The 22,074-nt window shown below is 39.7% G+C and overlaps 1 protein-coding gene across 4 annotated transcripts in view; it reads left to right on the top strand.

Moving 5' to 3' along the window:
- Window positions 1–22,074, top strand: part of TRIM37 (tripartite motif containing 37) — a 118,276-nt gene that overhangs the window by 38,119 nt on the left and 58,083 nt on the right. For all 4 annotated transcript variants that reach the window (XM_058445196.1, XM_032162850.2, XM_032162852.2 and 1 more), the window contains exons 10-16: window positions 1,957–2,007; window positions 3,722–3,803; window positions 5,249–5,325; window positions 9,287–9,466; window positions 14,795–14,909; window positions 16,765–16,980; window positions 18,325–18,461. In XM_058445196.1, the coding sequence (XP_058301179.1) occupies window positions 1,957–2,007; window positions 3,722–3,803; window positions 5,249–5,325; window positions 9,287–9,466; window positions 14,795–14,909; window positions 16,765–16,980; window positions 18,325–18,461 (858 nt within the window). The remainder of the gene's footprint in view (window positions 1–1,956; window positions 2,008–3,721; window positions 3,804–5,248; window positions 5,326–9,286; window positions 9,467–14,794; window positions 14,910–16,764; window positions 16,981–18,324; window positions 18,462–22,074) is intronic.

Below are 22,074 nucleotides of genomic sequence, written 5' to 3'. Positions count from 1 at the left end.
TTTTGTGTTCTGCTGAAGCCTTTTGACCCTTAATGGCCAATAAAATATGATAATGATAGTCTGGACTTAGAGCAGAAATAACAGTAACAACAACACAAGAAATAAATTACACTGGACATGGCAGAAGAAATAATATGCAGATTAGCAGGCAACTGGGGATTGATTAAAGTCTTTGCATGTTGTGGAGGATATTCTGTACTTGATGAGAGACGTGATTGAAAGTTGCACAAAATTACAAAAGCATGTCAAATTTGAAGACTATACTGGGAAGACTCCCTTAGAGCTCTTACTAGGTTTATGGTTCCAGAAAGGCTTCCTAGGCACTAGTTGCATTGGTCCTGCTAATTGGGGTTTGTGTATATTGAGTGCTAGGAGATCATATAATGGGAAGACCTTAGAGCAAACCCGCAAGAGTATGTGACTTCTAATCTGTTATCTGAAGAAATACTAAGGGTTAACCAGGCAAAAGTATATGGGGATGAGGAAAGTGAGTCTTCTAAGAAGGATAACAACTGACTAGGGATATCATAGGAATTCTTGACATAGTCAATTTGGATAGTAGCTATATAGTTAATCACAGGGCAAAGTACATCTGCTTACTATGTAAAAGATGTGACCTATTTAGCTATACATTCTTACATTAAAATAATTATTTATCTATATTGTATTGCAAGCCACTAATTTCTTTAGACAGTATCATAGTGTGGCAGTGCTATAGATGTGTCTTTTATCTTCTTTTGATAATAACCAAAATTATGATGAATTGAACTTTAGAAAATATATCTGAAGATGTGATGAAATGGTTTGCAGTTTATTGTTTTGGTAAATTTGTAATTTTATATATCAAATTTATAGCACTGTATTAAAACATTGTATGATAGTCTTTTTCATAGTGTTTTAATGAATTTTGAGGTGTTCTAATGACAGTGTACAAACCATCCACATGACTGAAGGTAGTTAGCAGCAAAGTGACTTTTAGTCCATTCTGTGATTATAATACAGTTCTCTCTGAAGAAGATTGGATGGGACTAAAGTTGCTTGAAGTAGTTTTGACTTGTCAAGAAAGTGTGAGTGTGCTAGTCCATCACAGTTGCCCCTTAGGTGATGAGGTATTCATCCTATAAAAATGTATAGATTTATTTGCTAGTAAATAGTTTCAAAGTATTTGAGGTCTGTTAATATTTCCCATAATTCATTCCAAAGAAGGAAGTTTGGGGATTAATTGTGATATCGTTGACTGTTGTTTCATTTTTTAAAGGATGTTTTATATCTGTTTCATAATTCAGATTCACGCCCTAAGCGTCAGTTTCTTTTTCCCATTTCCATGAGTACTTTTTAAAGTGTATTCCTTGTACTTACTTTAATAATTAATTACATAATGTATTGCCTTTTTTCTTTTAGGAAAAAAAGCTTTTATAAAGTATTTATTTATTGATTTATTGGTTGACTGAGACAGAGTCTGGCTCTGTTGCCCTCGCTGGAGTGTGGTAGTGCAATCTCGATTCACCGCAACCTCCACCTCTAGGGTTCAAGCGATTCTCGTGCCTCAGCCTCCCAAGTAGCTGGGATTGTAGGTGCACACCACCACATCTGGGTAATTTTGGTGTATTTTTAATAGAGATGGGGTTTCACCATGTTGGCCATGCTGGTCTTGAGCTCTCGACCTCAGGTGATCCACCCACCTTGGCATCCCAGAGTGCTGGGATTATAGGGGTAAGCCACCTCGCCCAGCCAAAAAACTTTTATAAAGTATTTGTATCTCCAATTTAATTGCAGACTTGATGGTTTTATGAATTCATTTGATTTAATGTTATGTTCAATAAAGATTTAAAAATATTTCTTAGATTTTAGTTTAATAAAGTTTTTAAGATACTAGTGAGGGACTTGGTTTTTTTAGGCAAATGGAATTTTAAACATGTAAGCTAAATAATTTTTTTTGCCTTTGCTTTTTTTTAGTGAATTAGTGCCATCTTACGATTCAGCTACTTTTGTTTTAGAGAATTTCAGGTAAGAGTTTTTGACAATTCTGGTTTTTTTGTATGTGTATATAAGGAAGAGCCAGAAAGGTATTCTTTGGTAAGACAGTAATCTAGTGAACTGTGTCACTCACTTTAGAAGTCTTAGAAGAATAAGTTTCCTATTAGAAACGTGGAGATAATTTGTGCTGGATTGTATTGTATCTTTAGACTGACTGCTTCTCTAGTCTGGGAAAAGGAACCTTTGCTTTTTATTTTGAGAACGGGTTTTGCTCTGTCCCCCAGGCTGGAGTGCAGTGGCGTGATCATTGCTCACTGCAGCCTCAACCTCCTGGGCTGCAGCGATCCTCCCACCTCAGCCTCCCAAGTAACTGGGACTACAAGCGTGTGCCACCATACAGATGGGGTCTCACTGTGTTTCCTAGGCTGGTCTCAAACTCCTGGGCTCCAGTAATTCTCCCACCTCAGCCTCCAAAGTGCTAGAATTATAGGCATTAGCCACGGTGCCCTGCCCAAAGTGAGGAACCATTTTAAATAAGAGAGATCACTTAGCTTTGACTAAGGTGGGGGGCCGGACAGTTAGAGGTTGATGAGCCCCCTCTAAACCATCCTCAGAAATAAAAGTGCTGGGAAGAAATCCATTGAGATCCGTTTATCTCAGCTCAAAGTGAAGAATTGTGGATAAGGGGCCATTATTGTAAGAAATGTGTAGCTTTTGTCAGTTGTATGTTAATTTTGTTAGCTTTTGCTACTTTTTCTCTAAGATCAGAAATGAAGATCATAACATGCAAAGGTTCTTAGCAATTTGTCTTTGAGGGCAGCATTGGAAGTGGAAACAAGGAATACAAGGTCTTCAGGAGAGAAACTCCAAATAATAGGCAAAGGCCATCACAATAAGGCCACACCGGGCGGGGCATGGTGGCCTAAGCTTGTAATCCCAGCACTTCAGGAGGCTGAGGTGGGTGGATCATCGAGGTCAGGAGTTCAAGACCAGCCTGGCCAACATGGTAAAACCCCGTCTCTACTAAAAATACAAAAATTAGCTGGGCGTGGTGGTGGGCGCCTGTAATCCCAGCTACTTGGGAGGCTGAGGCAGGAGAATCGCTTGAAACCAGGAGGTGGAGGTTGCAGTGAGCCGAGATTGTGCCACTGCGCTCCAGCCTGGGCAACAAGAGCAAAACTGTCTCAAAAAACTCTATCTCAAAAAAAAAAAAAAAAAAAGCTACACAGAATTTATCCCTCTTCCCATTTAATTTGTCTTTTCTTATGGGATACTTTTGTGGCTAAAACATAGTCTCTTTGAGGTTTTTCCCACATATATTAAGGTTTAGTGTACTCTCGTTTTTCAATGTTAAAAGATGATTATACTGCAGAGAAGTGAGGAAGAAACATTCTGGGTTTTGTTTTATTTTTAATGGTGAAAGATTGCTTGTTGAAGCATTAATTAAATTTGGGAGACTTAGTGATACATTCCTTTTCCCTGAAATGTCACAATTTTGAGGGGTTTTTTTTTTCCCTGAAACTTAAAAGATATTGCTGAATATTTCAGTATCTTTAAATTTTCTTTATTTCAGAATGTAAGCATATCTAAACTTTTACAGTGGAATTTTGACCTGTTCAGTCACCTTGTTATTTGTCTAGGATTTCAAATATGTAACAAAGAAACTGGTTGGTTTTTCTTTTTGCCTGTTGCCATTTCACAGCAGTTTTGATCTTGGGGTTTGGTTGGTTTTCTTTTTCGTTAGCACTTTGCGTCAGAGAGCAGATCCTGTTTACAGTCCACCTCTTCAAGTTTCAGGACTTTGCTGGAGGTTAAAAGTTTACCCAGTAAGTTTTTCATATTTCTAATAAATTTTGAAACCAAGGTCTTTCTTTCAGAGTTCTGTAGTATACTAATTTGATTACTGAGAACTGTTAACTCTTCTTTTTTTGTTACATATGCTGTCCCCATTCCCTGTTCCCCTTCTCCCCCCATATTAGACAACTGTTTGTCCACACCTTGTTCTCTAATACATTCTGCTGGAAGGCCTATTGGAAACAATGTTCCCTGAGTTCTCATATGTTGAAAACAGTTTTTGCCCTTTATATTCTAAGGCTAGTATTGCTGGATATGAAATCCTTGGCTCATATTTTCTTTCATTGGGTATCTTCAATATGCAATTCCATTTTCTTTAGGAAAAGTCTGATAATAAACTAATTTTCTTTACCTTTAAAGATGTTTGGTGATATTACCTAGATGCTAAATAATCTTTTTGAGTCCAGTAATTTACTATTACACATTTTAGTCCTCCTGGGTTAGTATTCTCAGTTACACATTGAAGTCTTTCAATATGTAGTTTCAGATTATTTTCTTTTTTAGAAAAGTTTTGTATAATGGGATTATACAATAATATATAACCTTTTATGTCTGGCTTTATTCACCTAGCTGATGAGTCATTTATTCATTGATATCTATTGAGTGATTATCATGTCGAACCTCAAAAGTTGCCTCAGGTCCTTTCAAGCAAGGTAGACTGAAAACGAAGGGGTTAATAGTACTTGTACCTCTCTGTAGTCATATCCCAGTAGACACTGGAGATGTATAAGGATCTCTGTTCTCAGCCTTCACTGTCTCTTTGGAGGAACAGATGTTTTAAACAAGTAGTTATAATAAATGTGATTCTTTTAAAACATAGACACCTGAAGTACTAGGGAAATACATAGGAAGTAATTCTCTTTTTAAAAGAGTCTTGCCAAATTAAACAAAAAGGGTGGGAGTAATTATCTTTATAAAAATAAAATCTATAGTAGAGATTTAAACAACTTCTCAATCTCTAGACAGAATCTTGTATGGAATTCTAATATTAAAATCATATAGAAATTATATTTAATTACTTTCAGCATAGGGTATTACCTTTTTGTATGTTGGTCTTAAAAATTAATTTTTGGTTTTAAATTTTTTTTGCCTCATTTCTAATGAAATTATTTTTCCCATTAGGGTCTTGTTTTTTTGTTAAGGTTGATTTGTAAGAGTTCTATATATGTTAAAACTCTTAACCTTTCTCGTGGTTGTTGATATTTCCCTTCATTTTTGTGCCTTAATAGTTTTACTTTTTTTTAAATGCACAAAAGTTTAAAGTTGTTAAGAACTCAAATCTGTTGGTATTTTTAATTATTTCTTCCATTGCTTTGAGGCTTAGAAGTACTTCTCAATCTAGATGTCAGATATTATCTGCATTTTGTTGTATTGTGGCTTAATTTTTTTACACTTAAACTGATTATTATTCTTTTAGGATGGAAATGGAGTTGTGCGAGGTTACTACTTATCTGTGTTTCTGGAACTCTCAGCTGGCTTGCCTGAAACTTCTAAGTAAGAAGTGTAATTAAATAACAACCTTAATGTGCATTTACATACATTACCCCTAGCAATTTTTGTTAATTTTTATTTTTATTAATTACTATATTGGTATGTGTGTTAAGATGTAGAATAATGTGGAATTCTTGGCATCATAGGATGGTATTTTTCTAAAAACAAAATATTTTTAAGAAAACTTGTATTGCTTTGCATTTTTGGAAATCTCTTTACTATCTGGCTTAAAAGAAGACAACTGGATTCTCATGTCTGCTTTTATATTCAATTTTTTAAAAATATCATTTTGATTGAAATACATGTATGAAATCTGTCTGCAGAGTTCTACAACCGTCACCAACATCTAATTTTATAACATTCTGTTTACTCCACAAGGAATCCCTGTACTCCTTAGCAGTCACTTCCCATTCCCCCTTTCCCTCAGTCCCTGAGAACCACAAATGTACTTTTTGTCAAGGAGGAATATTTTTTAAAGTGGTTTTAGATAATTGTGGATCTTCTTTGATATTACGTCCAAACTGAACAAGTGGTAGGTTGTTAAATGTTGTTTACAATGTGGGATCTGGAATCATATTAATGATTTTTTTTTTTTTTAACTCTGTTACATGAAATCTGTTAGTTTGGTGTGGAATGTCTGCTTTCAGCTAACATGAAGCAAGAGGGGTGAGATCTACCCATTTTCCTGCAACAATAAAAAAAAAAGACCTCATGAAACAACATTTTCTAGACACTGGACATGGTAGTAACAAATGAAAGCAGTCCCTGAGAGATGAGAAACACAAACTAGCTCGGTGATTTCTCCAGCTTACAGCCTTGAGAGAGTTTTCAGGCTGCACAGGGAGGAGCTGGGACTGAGGGAGAATCTCGCAGACTTGGTTAAGGGGATAGTGCTGAAGTCTAGAAAGGACAATGCAGCTAGAGCGCATTGGACAAAATACCAGAGAGGAGAAAGCTGCAGAGACTGAAGTCTAGAGATCCGTAATGGGTTCCCCTTGAGTATTCAGCAGAGTACTTATCAGGGCATATGTCTGAGGAAACTACCTGAGATTGGGGAAAGAACTGCTTGACAGGATTAGAGGGAATAGTGAGTGCCTGCTGTTCACACGGGGCTAGGAACTGTGTCTGTTGCAACCAGCCATGGTGGAGAAATTCATAATTCATGGGTCATTGGGTATAATGCTAAGGAAGTTTTTGCCTCGATAGCAGAAATTAGCCCTAGACTGAACACTGCTCTGGACCCACCTAACAAAAGTAAGACCTGAAAGGATCAAATTGTTTTCAAGTAACTTAACTGCATCCCAGAAGGAAGCTCAAGAAAATGTATAAGGTTGCTGAAGTATCTAACATCCAACAGAGTAAAATTTAGTGTCTTGTGTTCAGTCAAAGTTTAATATGCCAGACTGGCTGGCTCATACCTGTAATCCCAGCACTTTGGGAGGCCAAGACGGGAGGATTGCATGAGACCAGGAATTTGAGACCAGCCTGGGCAATATGGTGAGACCCTGCACACGTCTCAGCTACTCAGGAGGCTGAGGCAGGAGGATTGCTTGAGCCCAGGAAGTCGAGGTTGCGATGAGCTGTGTCTGCACCACTGCACTCCAGCCTGAATGACAGAGTGAGACCCTGTCTCCATTTATTTATTTACTTAATGTATTTTGAGTCTCACTTTATCACCCAGCTTGGAGTACAGTGGCATGATCTCAGCTCACTGCAACCTCTGCCTCCCAGGTTCAAGCAATTCTTCTGCCTCAGCCTCCCAAAATAGCTGGGATTACAGGCATGCATCACCACGCGCAGCCAATTTTTGTATTTTTAGTAGAAACAGGGTTTCACCATATTGGCCAGGCTGGTCTTGAACTCCTGACCTCAGGTGATCCACCCACCTCAGCCTCCCAAAGTGCTGGGATTACAGATGTGAGCCACTGTGCCCGCTTAAGAATTCTTTATATATTTTGGATACTAAACCTTTATCAGACATATGATTTGCAAATAGTTTCTCCCATTTGGTAGGTTGTCTTCACTTTCTTGATAACGTGCATTAATGCACAAAAGTTTATAGACTGTATCTTGTCTTTTTGTAAACCTGAAAATTTTATAAGATTGGATATATAAATTAGAATATATTGGCTTTCCCAATGTATACTTCTTTTCTTTTTGAGATAGGGTCTTGCTGTGTCACTGAGGCTGGAGCACAGTGGCACAATTAATGGCTCACTGCAGCCTCAACCTCCTGGGCCCAGGTGATCCTCCTGCCTCAGTCTCCCAAGTAGCTGGGACTACAGGAATGCACTACCATACCCAGCTAATTTTTTTGTTTTTTGTTTTTATAGATGGGGTTTCGCCATGTTGCCCCGGCTGGTCTCAGACTCCTGGGCTCAGGCGATCTGCCCACCTCGGCCTCCTAAAGTGCTGGGATTACAGGTGTTAGCCACTGTGTCCAGCCTACTTATTTTCTTTTTCCTTTTTCTTTTCTTTTTAACTTTTACTTTAGGTTTGGTGTTACGTATGAAGGTTTGTTACATAGGTAAACTCATGTCATGGGGGTTCATTGTACAGATTATTTCATCACCCAGGAATTAAGCCCAGTACCCAATAGTTGCCTTTTCTGCTCCTCTCCTTTTTCCCACCCTCTGCCCTCAAGTATACCCCAGTGTCTGTTATTTCTTTCTTTGTGTTCATAAGTTCTCATCATTTAGCTCCCACAATATAAGTGAGAACATGTGGTGTCTGGTTTTCTGTTCCTGCGTTAGTTTGCTGAGGATAATAGCCACCAGCTCCATCCATCCATGTTGCACAAAAAACATAATCTCATTCTTTTTTATGGTTGCATACTTATTTTCTATTAGGAAATTTTATAGCCTTTGATTTTCTGAATACACAATAATTGTTTTCTTATCACTTGTACTGGAAAAATACAGTAGAGTATTTCAAAATTTATATTTTAAAATTGCAAGGTGATAAACCTCAAAGGATAAAGAAATAACAATATTTATGTATGAGGAAACATATGTAGTGAATATATGGAAGAAATATTGCATTAGTAAAACAAAAGCAACTTTGAATTACTTGTTTATTCAAAATTTATTTATTTTTTGAGGTGTTGTTTTATACCTGATATATTGGTAAACATCTTTACGAGGAAAAAAGGACCTAGTGCCATTCATGTTTTGGTAGTTCGTTCAAAATACTGCTGTTTTGGCTGGGCGCGGTGGCTCACGCCTGTAATCCCAGTCCTTTGCGATGCCAAGGAGGATGGATCATCTGAGGTCAGGAGTTTGATACTAGCCTGGCCAACATGAAACCCTGTCTCTACTAAAAATACAAAAAATTAGCTGGGCGCGGTGGCATGCACCTGTAATCTTAGCTACTTGGTAGGCTGAGGCAGGAGAATCACTTGAACTAGGGGGTAGAGGTTGCAGTGAGCTGAGACCCCGCCACTGCCCTCTAGCCTGGGCGACAGAGTGAGACTCCATCTCAAAAAAAAAAAAAAAAAAATACTGCTCTTTTTCTGGCCGGGCGTGGTGGCTCACGCCTGTAATCCCAGCACACTGGGAGGCCAAGGTGGGTGGATCACCTGAGGTCAGGAGTTCGAGACTAGCCTGGCCAACATGAACCTCCGTCTCTACTAAAAATACAAAATTAGCCAAGCATGGTACACCCCTGTAATCCCAGCTACTCTGTAGGCCGAGGCAGGAGAATCACTTGAACCTGGAGTCAGAGGATGCAGTGAGCTGAAATTGCACCATTGCACTCCAGCCTGGGCAACAAGAGTGAAACTCCGTCTCAAAAAAATTAAAAAAAAAACCCCAAAATACTGCTGTTTTTATAAATGATAAAAGAAATGTAACTGCATATATCAATAAGATTTCTTCTCAGGTAATTACTTAGTGACCTTAATGTTTAGATGAGTTTGTCTTTTACTTTACTAACTGTATAGTAATGGTCTGTTTTTCAATTTTAGATATGAATATCGTGTAGAGATGGTTCACCAATCCTGTAATGATCCTACAAAAAATATCATTCGAGAATTTGCATCTGACTTTGAAGTTGGAGAATGCTGGGGCTATAATAGATTTTTCCGTTTGGACTTACTTGCAAATGAAGGATACTTGAATCCACAAAACGATACAGTGATTTTAAGGTAATAGGAAAAATTTGATGTTGTGGTTTTTATTGTGGGTAAATAATATCATCAGAACTATATTTCAAAGATCATTTGGTTAACAAAGATGAATATTGAAATTCATACTAACTATAACCTTATCACTTTCTTAACTGTTTTATTTAAGTGGATAATAATAAAAAATTTGTAGTCAAAAAGTCAAACATTTTTTTGACATCTAGTTAGCAATTCCGTTAAAGATAAGCTGGGCGCAGTGGTGCGCTGGTGTTTCCATCTACTATGGAGGCTGAGATGGACGGATGGCTTGGGCCCAGGAGTTTGAGACCAGCTTAGGAAACATTATGAGACCCCCATCTTTTTAAAAAGAAAAAAAAAAGTGGGGGGGTGGGAAACTACAACTTCCAGTAAATATAGTAATGTTCCATCTATCTGTTGAACTTCTAGTGACCTCACCATTTGGAAATCTAAGAATAGTGAGGGATAAAGTGCTGATTTTTTTCACTTCACAGTGCATATTATATTTGAGTGACTGGTTTTACAACTTAATTTTATAAAGCAACTATCAGTTCTTTGTAAATAACAGCAAATTAAAAGTAGAAGAATCAAGATGAAAGTTGATGAAAACCAGCAATTTCCTACTTTTTTCTTAAACTTTTATTTTAGGTTTGGGGTACATGTGTAGGTTTGTTATACAGGTAAACTCACATCATGGTGATTTGGTGTACGGATTATTTCATCACCCAGATACTAAGCCTAGTACCCAATAGTTATTTTTTCTGATGCTCTCCCTCCTCCCACCCTCCACCCTCAAGTAGGCCCCAGTGTCTGTTGTTTCCCCTTGTTATATCCTTGAGTTCTCACCATTTAGCTCCTTTTTTTTTTTTTGGAGATGGAGTCTCCCTCTGTCGCCCAGAGGCGACATCTCGGCTCACTGCAGGCTCTGCCTCCTGGATTCACACCATTCTCCTGCCTCAGCCCCCCGAGTAGCTGGGCCTACAGGTGCCTGCCACTGCACCTGGCTAATTTTGTTTTTGTATTTTTAGTAGAGATGGGGTTTCACCGTGTTAGCCAGGATGGTCTCGATCTCCTGACCTCTTGAGCCGCCTGCCTCAGCCTCCAAAGTGCTGGGATTACAGGCCTGAGCCACCGCGCCCAGCCCATTTAGCTCTTAAATAATAAATGAGAACATGTGGTATTTGGGAAAACCATCAATTTTTTTTTTTTTTTTTTTTTTTTTGAGACAGAGTTTCTCTCTAGTTGCCCAGGCTGGAGCGCAATGGCGTGATCTTGGTCCCTGCAACCTTCGCCTCCCAGGTTCAAGTGATTCTCCTGCCTCAGCCTCCTGAGTAGATGGGATTGCAGGCATGCGCCACCACGCCCAGCTAATTTTGTACTTTTAGTAGGGATGGGGTTTCTCCGTGTTGATCAGGCTGGTTTTGAACTCCCTACCTCAGGTGATCCACCCACCTCGGCCTCCCAAAGTGCTGGGATTATAGGCGTGAGCGACCACGTCTGGCCAAAACCATCAATTTTTATTGTTGGTTGTTGGTGTAGTATTTACAAGAAAGGATAGAACATAAATACTGACTAAAACAACAGCCCTATTTAGCCAGGCGTGGTGGCTCACGCCTGTAATCCCAGCACTTTGGGAGGCTGAGGCAGGCAGATCTCCTGGGGTCAGGAGTTTGAGACCAGCCTGGCCAATATGGTGAAATCCTATCTCTACTAAAAATACAAAAATTAGCCGGGCTGTGGTGGCACACGCCTGTAATCCCAGCTACTCAGGAGGCCGAGGCAGGAGAATCGCTTGAACCCAGCGGGTGGAGGTTGCAGTGAACCGAGATTATGCCACTGCACCCCAGCCTGGGCGACATATCAAGACCCTATCTCAAAAATAATAATAAAGTAACTAAAAACAATAGCCCTGTTTAACGTGGGGTAATCTTTACAGGTCAGAAGTTTTTGGGCATTGGCTGGGCGCCGTGGCTCACGCCTGTAATCCCAGCACTTTGGGAGGTTGAGGTGGGTGGATCACCTGAGGTCAGGAGTTCAAGATCAGCCTGGGCAACATGGTGAAACCCCATCTCTACTAAAAAATACAAAAATTAGCGGGCACTTGTGGTGGTGGCGGGCACTTGTAATCCCAGCTACTTGGGAAGCTGAGGCAGTTGAATCGCTTGAGTCCAGGAGGCAGATGTTGCAGTGAGCCGAGAGTTCACCAGTGCACTCCAGCATGGGCGACAAGAGTGAAACTCCATCTTAAAAAAACAAACAAAAAAGGTTTTTGGGTATCATTGCGTGATGTCATAATTTGATGATCAAAATGAGAACTTGAATATTTAAAAAAAGAGATTAAAATATGTTCTGAACTGAGAAGTTTCAGAGTATTTAACAGTTTAGGCCGGGCGCAGTGGCTCACGCTTGTAATCCCAGCACTTTGGGAGGCCGAGGCGGGCGGATCATGAGGTCAGGAGATCGAGACCACAGTGAAACCCCGTCTCTACTAAAAAATACAAAAAAATTAGCCGGGCGTGGTGGCGGGCGCCTGTAGTCCCAGCTACTCGGAGAGGCTGAGGCAGGAGAATGGCGTGAACCAGGGAGGCGGAGCTTGCAGTAAGCCGAGATTGCGCCACTGCACTCCAGCCTGGGCGACAGGGTGAGACTCCGTCTAAAAAAAAAAAAAAAACAGTTTAAAAATTCTCATCAAAATGATTTTAAACATTTTTTTCTTGCGAGTGATTTAATGTACTCCTGAATTTCCCTTATTTAGAGCTCTTTGTTCTTGAGCATACTGGACAGATGAGTTGCTATCATATCAGCATTTACTCTTACGTGTTTTCTGTAGCTTTTCTGGAAGTATAAAGTTTAACAAGGGAAATGATTTTCAGTATAGGGAAAAAGATATGTTTTTGTTATTGTTTTGTTTAGAGTCAATGTCTTGCTATATTGCCCAGTAGTCTAGAATTCTTGGGCTCAAGTGATCTCCTGCCTCAACTTCCCAAGTAGGTGGGATTACAGCTGCATGCCACTGTGCCTGGAATCATGTTTTTTGAGGGGAGGGATTATTTTAGTTATCTTCGTATAGCTTTTCAGACTTCTAGGGTTTAACTATTCACCAAGAGAAATAATTTATTGCTATTTCATGCTTCAGCCATAGAGAGAATTACAAAATTATTCAAACATCAATTTTACCAACCTATAAAAGACCCATTTTCTTATAGCACTAGTTTCATCCTTATTAGTGTTATTTATTAGTACAGAAACAAATTCCTGTTATGACATCATTTTTTTTTAAGCAACATTGAGTCTGTACCATATGCCTGACACTGAGTTGCTAATAAGAAAAATATAGACATGGTTTTTGTCCACAGGGAACTCAAGATGAAATTGGCAGATAAAAACAGAATTTACTACTCTCTTATTATAAAATAATGCTATAGTAGCACCATAAGTAAATTGCTATGAAGTTCTTGGATGGGGGCTTCTCATTATCCTATTATATTTATTTATTTAATGAGACATTGCTCAAACTTTAAACCTTTTAGTTCAAGATTCTGGTGGAATTTTATATGTATTTATTAGAAAGTTATTTAAGGCTTTTCTATAACTACGAATGTATATTTCATTCTTTCATTAAAACAGAAAGTTAAGACATTTTACCTGCTGCTTGGTTTTGTTTTAATGGCAAAATATTAGAACTAATGTGCAGGGTTAACCAGTGGTTTAAATCATTCAAAGAAAATAATAGTGTTTAGATGGTCTTACTTTAATGTCTTACCAGTGGGTACTTTCTAGACTGTGAATCGTCTCTGCTCAGTTGAGTGAATCATCTCTACTCGGTTCAGTTCAGAACATACTTTAATCTCTTGATTTGATTTGATTGATTTGATTTGATTTGATTTTTTGAGACGGAGTTTCGCTCTGTTGCCCAGGCTGGAGTGCAGTGGTGTGATCTCGGCTCACTGCCACCTTTGCCTCCCAGATTCAAGCGATTCTCCTGCCTCAGCCTCCTGAGTAGCTGGGATTACAGGCGCCTGCCACCATACCTGGCTAATTTTTGTACTTTTAGTAGAGACGGGGTTTCACCATGTTGGCCAGGCTGGTCTCGAACTCCTGACCTCAGGTGATCTGCCCACCTTGGCCTCCCAAAGTGCTAGGATTACAGGTGTGAGCCACTGTGCCCGACCAATCTCTCTCTCTTTTTTTTAAATACTCAAGTTCTCATTTTGATCATCCGATTATAACATATAATGATGCCCCAAAACTTCTGACCTATAAAGACTATCCCAACATTAAATAGGACTGTTGTTTTATAGTTAGTGTTTATGTTCTGTCCTTCCTTTAATTAGTATTCTTGACTAAAACTAGATATCTACTGCCAGATAACTGTTAAATGGTCAGTAGGTTCTTACACTAAAGTGTAAAATCCTAGAAAAAAAAGAACAGCTAACATTGTGTAGCCAGGTAAAAGGGCTGGAAGGAATGAGAGAGATGTAGATGTCCAAATTAGTCTTGCCTTGTGGTTTTTCCTTTCTTCAAAAACACCTTCACACATGCACTGCAATTTTTTCACTGTAAATATAGTCACGTTAGGCTATGTAACAAAGGTAGAGGTTTGTTTGCTTTAGTATTAGTTTTTTTTTAAATTAAAACAACTCTGGATAGGTTAAGATTCTGTCATTTATATATTAATATGGTTTTATGTAGGTGCAGTACTTTTTTTCCTAACCTAAGCTGAAATAATGCCATATTGTAATAAGGGCAGTTTTGATTGCTATCTTGAAGGGTTCAGGATGTAGTTTATTTAGAGCATGTAACTCCTTGGGGGACAGTAAAGCAATCCTGGGTGGTTGACCCAGGAAGTGATTTTTTTCTGAGGGGCAGGAAATATGGGAACGTGAGATGGAATAGAGAAATATAAAGAGCAGCACTTAAAACTTTGTATTTTGCTAGGGCCTGATTTAGGGAAGAAAGGGATAAGAGTTATCTTCCTCCTTATAGGAGGAAATTGCATAGTATATGGCTCTCTTCTTCCCTACTCAACGCTCATCATTGTATTTTAGTTACATTATTATAATAAATATGCCTTAGTAGGTTAGTTTGGGAAGCTTAACTACAATGTACAATGTTATTTCTTTAGAAAGGTAGTTTGAGGACAACTGGCTTTTCAGAATCTTGTGTCATAATCTGTGGACTACATCTATAAACAACAAATACTAGCAGCTCTAAGTTTATGTGAATTTTGGCCTTATAATCAAGTTAACCCAAATTGCAGAATTCAGTGCTAGACTGATAATATTTTACCATTTGAATTTTTTTTTTTTAATGTGGCACGATTCTTTTAAGGTTTCAGGTACGTTCACCAACTTTCTTTCAAAAATCCCGGGACCAGCATTGGTACATTACTCAGTTGGAAGCTGCACAGACTAGTTATATCCAACAAATAAACAACCTTAAAGAGGTAAGGAAATATCTATTTCTGTTTTAGTGTTTCCTGTTGTCCTTTTGGCTTGTTATATTTGTAATTGGATTTTATATATTTATTGCTATTTGTAATGTTGTAATTTGTAATTAGAAAAAAAATCTAGTTATCTTGTTCCTCATCCTTACCAGTTCTGCAGTGTCCAGTTTAGTAGCCACTAGCCACATATGGCTATGTAAATTTTTATTTTACTTTATTTATTTCTTTGTTTTTATTTTATTTTATTTTATTTTTTTGAGGCGGAGTCTCGCTCTGTTGCCCAGGCTGGAGTGCAGTGGCGCAATCTCGGCTCACTGCACCCTCCGCCTCCCAGGTTCACACCATTCTCCTGCCTCAGCCTCCCAAGTAGCTGGGACTACAGGTGCCCACCACCACACCCAGCTAATTTTTTTGTATTTTTAGTAGAGGTGGGGTTTCACTGTGTTAGTCAGGATGGTCTCGATGTCCTGACCTCGTGATCCGCCCACCTCGGCCTCCCAAAGTGCTGGGATTACAGGCGTGAGCCACAGCACCCGGCCACTTTATTTATTTATTTTTATTTTGGAGACAGGGTCGCACTCACTCTTGTTGCCAGGCACAATTTCCACTAACTTCAGCTTCAACTTCCCAAGCTCAGGTGATCCTCCCACCTTAGCCTCCCAGGTAGCTGGGGTTACGAGCATGTGTCATGGATAGTTTTTGTATTTTTTATGGAGATGGGTTTCTCCGTGTTGCCCAAGATGGTCTTGAACTCCTGGGCTCAAGCAGTCTGCCTGCCTTGGCCTCCCAAAGTGCTGGGATTACAGGTTTGAGCCAGTGTGCCTGGTCTGTAAATTTAACGTAATTAAAATCAAAAATTTAGTTCCTTAGTTGCAGTAGCCACATTTCAAGTGCTTGCATTGGTTACTGCAAATCTAGAGCATTTCCATCATTGCATAAAGTTGTTTTGAACAGTGTGGCTGTAGTTTGAGATAAGCTCTTTGTGTTTCTGTCAGTGACTTAGTTTCTCTTCCACAAGTTGTCTTGGATTTAGAGGATTCTAGGCTATAGCGCAATTAAAAGTTGTCCCATCTTGCACTCTTACTATTGTTGAATGAGCACTGGGGAAGATTAATCGATGAATTTTTATTTTACAGTGGTAAACTAAAGAATGTTTCATTTCCCTTAGGAAGTTAGGGTGTGGCAGGAGGTTTGGAGTGCTATAAGTCATTAATAGGTCAGGGAGGAAAATATGAATAAATACATGCTTTCAGAGATTTTCATGTTAAATGTACTATTTAAAACTGCCTGTATTCACTATACTGTTCGCTAACTGTATGTTTAGCTTAGGCTGGGTATGAAAGAAGGAGGATGAGCATGAATGGGGCAGTTTATCTTTGTCATCAATTTTTTTTATAAATAAAAGGCAGTAGGGATTCAGAGAAGTGGTTTAAGAAATGGTGCTAAGTGAGGTGGCTCATTCGTGTAATCCCAGCATGTTGGGAGGCCGAGGGCGGAGGATCATTTGAGCCCAGGGGTTCAAAACCAGCTTGAGCAACATAGCAAGATATTGTCTCTAAAAATAAATAAAAATGAAATTAGCCAAGCATGGTGGCACACACCTCCAGTCCCAGCCACTTGAGAGGCTGAGGCAGTAGGATCGCTTGAGCCCAGTAGTTCAAGGCTTGCAGTGAGCTATGATGGCACTGCTGCACTTCAGCCTGGGCAACAGAGTGAGACCATTCTCAAAAAATAAATAAGGAAGGAAAGAAATGGTTTTAGGAACATCTGGATGCATTTTTTTTTTTCCACTTGAGACATCTTTTACTGCGCCAGTGAGCTGTGGCTAATATTTGTGCTTTTCTTGTTTTAAAAGAGACTTACTATTGAGCTGTCTCGAACTCAGAAGTCAAGAGATTTGTCACCACCAGATAACCATCTTAGCCCCCAAAATGATGATGCTCCAGAGACACGAGCTAAGAAGTCTGCATGCTCTGACATGCTTCTCGAGGGTGGTCCTACTACAGCTTCTATAAGAGAGGTCAAAGAGGATGAAGAAGATGAGGAGAAGATTCAGAATGAAGATTATCATGTAATCATGAGGCCAGTTTTAGATTTTTGTGTTTGATTAAAAAAAACAGTAGAATCATGGCTTTTAACATACTATGTGCTGAAATAGTAGGCTAAAAATATTGTCCATTGATTTCCGTTAATAATGTATGTATGCCCTTATGTAAATGTTAATAAGTCAGAAGTTGTTGAATCAAAGCATTTCAAGGTTGTGAAAGAAACAATATATTGTATAAAACAAACTGTGTAGTTTTAAAAACTAAACTACCATACATTGTGGATTTTAAAAATGTGTCCTGGCCAGGTGCGGTGGCTCACGCCTGTAATCCCAGCACTTTGGTAGGCCAAGGTGGGTGGATCACATGAGGTCAGGAGTTCGAGACCACCCTGGCCAACATGGCAAAACCTTGTCTCTACTACAAATACAAAAATTAGCTCGGTGTGATGGTGTTTACCTGTAATCCCAGCTACTCGGGAGGCTGAGGTAGGAGAATCACTTGAACCTGGGAGGCGGAGGTTGCAGTGAGCCAAGATTGTGCCACTGCACTCCAGCCTGGGAGACAGAGGAAGACTCCATCTCAAAGAAAAAAGAAAAAAAAAAGGTGTTCTATTTTCATTCACCGAAACTAGTACATGCCTTATCATTACTTATGTAGGTAGAATGATTTAGGATTTGGTAGATAGCCAGGTTATATCCCAGCTAAACAACAGCCAGAATCCAGAATAAGAATTCAGGAAGTAGTTGATATTTTTACATAAGAAGGGATGCATAGACAGTTTTTTTGTAGTAATTTTTAAGATGAGAGACTTCAGTTTTAAGTTAAAATGAAGGACCCAGTGGATTGAGAGAATGCACAGATTAAGTGCTTTGATAAACTAGAGATAATAGGGTTTGGAATGGAGCAGTCAGGTGAAGCAGTTAACCTTTGATAAACTGAGTTAAAGGAAGGGTGAGTTTGCAGGTAAGGCAGTTGAAAGTTGGGGAAGTTTTTGCTTAATGGTGGGTATTTTTTTTCTGTGCAGATAGGTGACAGTGTTAATGACCTTGATAATGGTAAAATTAGGTAGAATTGAGGAGTGATGGTTTGAAACGTTACTCTGTCAGGAAGCTGATGTGGAATATGTGAAGGATTCTGGTCACGCTGAGGGCCCAGCTGAAGGCGGCACGCATAAGTTAGTAAAATGATACCAGTCAGTGTGGTTGTGTGATTTTTCTCTACAGGGCTCAGCAGCTGAGGCACAGGAGCAGAAAATAGATTTTTGATAACTGTATTATTCTTTGGTGCTTGCTTTATGGGCTGGATGGGGTGATCAACTGAGTAGAAACATTTGGAATAGACATCTTGTTTTCTTGGCATTGATCTAGCACGAGCTTTCAGATGGAGATCTGGATCTGGATCTTGTTTATGAGGATGAAGTAAATCAGCTCGATGGCAGCAGTTCCTCTGCTAGTTCCACAGCAACAAGTAATACAGAAGAAAATGATATTGATGAAGAAACTATGTGAGTATCCCACTTTACTACTGTAAAGCATTTAAGTGGTAATTATTAGAAGCATATTAACTAACTCACACTTAAAAGTAGGGATATTCAGCACTTTTTTGAAAGATTGAATCAATAGCCAGTTTTCTCCCTCTAATCTCTGGGCTCTTAGCCAGTAATTTTTGTTTTTGTTTTAACTTTTAAATTTGAATTTTGAAATTATTTTATACTTAAGAAAAGTTCAGAATTCCATATTTCCTTCAAACAGATTCATTCCCTATTTTGCTTTATGTTTCTCTGTATATAATTTTTTTCTGAAACACTTGAGATTGAATATACTTCTCATTGTGTACTTTTCTAAAAACAAAGGTATTCTTATATAACTATAGAATAGTTATCAAAATCTGGAAATTAACATTGATGTAATACTGTAACCTTCTAAAAATTTGCCAGTAATGTCCTTTGTCAGGATCATGTTGCATTTAGTTGTTAAATCGATTTAGTTATCTTCAATCTGGGTTACTTTTTTAAAAATTTGTTTTTCAGCCAGGCGCGGTGGCTCACGCCTGTAATCCCAGCACTTTGGGAGGCCGAGGCGGGCGGATCACGAGGTCAGGAGATCCAGACCATCCTGGCTAACACGGTGAAACCCCGTCTCTACTAAAAATACAAAAAGAAATTAGCCAGGCCTGGTGGCAGGCACCTGTAGTCCCAGCTACTTGGGAGGCTGAAACAGGAGAATGGCGTGAACCCACGAGGCGGAGCTTGCAGTGAGCTAAGATCATGCCACTGCACTCCAGCCTGGGCGACAGAGTGAGACACTGTCTCAAAAAAAAAAAAAAAAAAAATTGTTTTTCATGACTAATACTTTTTGAGAAATACAGAATAGTTTATTTTGTAGAAAGTCCCTTAATTTGGATTAGTCTGAAGTTTCCTCATGATTAGATAGAGGTTATATACTTTTGGCAGGGATACTACAGAAATGATAATGTATCATTTTCACTGCATCATACGGGAGTGGAGCATGATGTCAGTGTGTCCCATTACTTGTGGTTAATTTTGATCACTTAGTTGAGGTAGCATCTGCCAGGTTTATTCACTCCAAAATTAGTACTTTTTCCTTTATACTTAATAAGTATCTTATGTATGGGATGTAAATACCTATTTTTCATCCTACTTTTTCCTATGAATTTTGACACCCCTTGATGAGTGTTGCTTGAACAAGGTTACTGTGTTGATTGCCAAGTGGTGTTTTTCTAATTCCTTTATTTCTTACTCATTCATTTGCAATTTAAGGAAGAGCTTTCCCTTCTGCCCTATTAATTGATGAACTAATTAATGAATTTCATTAATGTGGATAGTTTTTTTTTTGAGATGGAGTCTTGCTCTGTCACCCAGGCTGGCATGCAGTGTCGTGATCTTGGCTCACTGCAACCTCCATCTCCTGGGTTCAAGTGATCCTTCCACGTCAGCTCCCAAGTAGCAAAGATTACAGGCGTGTACCACCACACCTGGCTATTTTTTTGTATTTTTAGTGGAGACAGGGTTTCACCATGTTGGCCAGGCTGGTCTTGAACTCCTGACTTCAGGTGATCTGCCCACCTCAGCCTCCCAAAGTGCTGGGATTACAGGTGTGAGCCACTGCACCTGGCGATTTTTGGATTTTTAAACCAAGCTTACATTCCAGGGACACATCCCACTTGGTCATAGTGTGTAATTTTTTTTCTTTTTTCTTTTTTTTTTGAGACGGGGTCTCGCACTGTCACCCGGGCTTAAGTGCAGTGGCATGATCTCGGCTCACTGCAACCTATGCCTCCTGGGTTCAGGCGATTCTCCTGCCTCAGCCTCCCGAGTAGCTGGGATTACAGACACCCACCACCACACCCAGCTAATTTTTTGTATTTTTAGTAGAGACGAGGTTTCACTATGTTGGCCAGGCTGGTCTCAAACACCTGACCTCGTGATCCACCTGTCTTGGCCTCCCAAAGTGCTGGAATTACAAGTGTGATCCACTTCACCCAGCTGTAATTTTTTTTTCTTTTTTTTTTCTTTGAGACGGAGTCTCGCTCTGTCGCCCAGGCTGGAGTGCAGTGGCACAATATCCGCTCACTGCAAGCTCCGCCTCCTGGATTCACACCATTCTCCTGCCTCAGTCTCCCAAGTAGCTGGGACTACAGGTGCCCACCACCTCGCCTGGCTGATTTTTTTCTGTATTTTTAATAGAGATGGGGTTTCACCGTGTTAGCCAGGATGATCTCAATCTCCTGACCTCGTGATCTGCCTGCCTCGGCCTCCCAAAGTGCTGGGATTACAGGCTTGAGCCACTGCACCCAGCAATTTTTTTTTTTTCCTAAGAGAATCTTGCTTTGTGGCCAGGCTGGAGTACGGTGGCATGATTATAGCTCCCTGTAACCTTGAACTCTGGCCTCAAGTGATCCACCTGCCTCAGCCTCCCTAGTAGCTAGGACTACTGGTGTGCATCATCACACTCGGCTCATGATTCTTTTTATATGTTGCTGGATTGTGTTTGCTAGTACAGTTGTCCCTCAGTATCCTTGCGGTATTGGTTCTAGGACCCACCCTTGGATACTAAAATCTGAAGCTGCTCAAGTATCTTATATAAAATGGCAGAGTAGTTGCATGTAACATATGCACATCCTCCCCTATACTTTAAATCATCTCTAGATTACTTATAATACCTAATACAATGTAAATGCTATGTAAGTAGTTGTTATACTCTATTGTATACAGAATAATGACAAGGGGAAAAGGTCTATGCATGACTTTGTTTTGTTTTGTTTTATTTATTTTTTTTGAGACGGAGTTTCGCTCTTGTCACCCAGGCTGGAGTGCAATGGCACAATCTCAGCTCACTGCAGCCTCCGTCTCCTGGGTTCAAGCGGTTCCCCTGCCTCAGCCTCCTGAGTAGCTGGGATTATCACGCCTGCCACTATGCCTGACTAATTTTTTGTAGTTTTGGTAGAGACAGGGTTTTGCCATGTTGGCCAGGCTGGTTTCGAACTCCTGGCCTTAGGTGAGCCACCGCGCCCAGCTGGCTTTATTTTTTGAGACAGGGTCTTGCCCTGTCACCCAAGCTGGAGTGCAGTGGTCTCGTGATGATGGCTCACTGCAACCTCGACCTCCTGGGCTCAAGTGATCCTCCCACCTCAGTTTTCCAAGTAGCTAGGACTACAGCTGCATGCCAACACACCTGGCTAATTTTTAAATATTTTGTAGAGACAGGGTTTCACTTTGTTGCCTTAATATGTTCTAGGCTGGCCCCAAACTCCTAGGCTCAAGCAGTCCTCCAGCCTCAGCTTCCCAAAGTGCTGGGATTACAGGCATGAACCACCACACCAGGCCTTAAAAAATATTTTTGATCCACAGTTGGTTGAATGCACAGATGCAGAGCCCACAGATATAGAAGGCCAACTATATTTTGTTGATGCTCTTAATAGTGTTGTATGTTTCTCTGAGTGTGGTATGTGTCTCTGCTTCTCCCCATAGGTAAAATCTCTGAGCCAAAGCTTTGAAGTTGGAGTGAGGATAAAAGTGTACATCTCTTACTTTAGAAGCTGAGCTAACTGGATGTTGGGGACAGTAGCCTTAGTTCTTTCCTTTTCAGGCTTGGGAC

The sequence above is a fragment of the Hylobates moloch genome, unplaced genomic scaffold, assembly GCF_009828535.3.
Source record: "Hylobates moloch isolate HMO894 unplaced genomic scaffold, HMol_V3 SCAFFOLD_10, whole genome shotgun sequence".
NCBI lineage: Eukaryota > Metazoa > Chordata > Mammalia > Primates > Hylobatidae > Hylobates > Hylobates moloch.
This window is presented reverse-complemented; position numbering and strand designations above follow the sequence as displayed.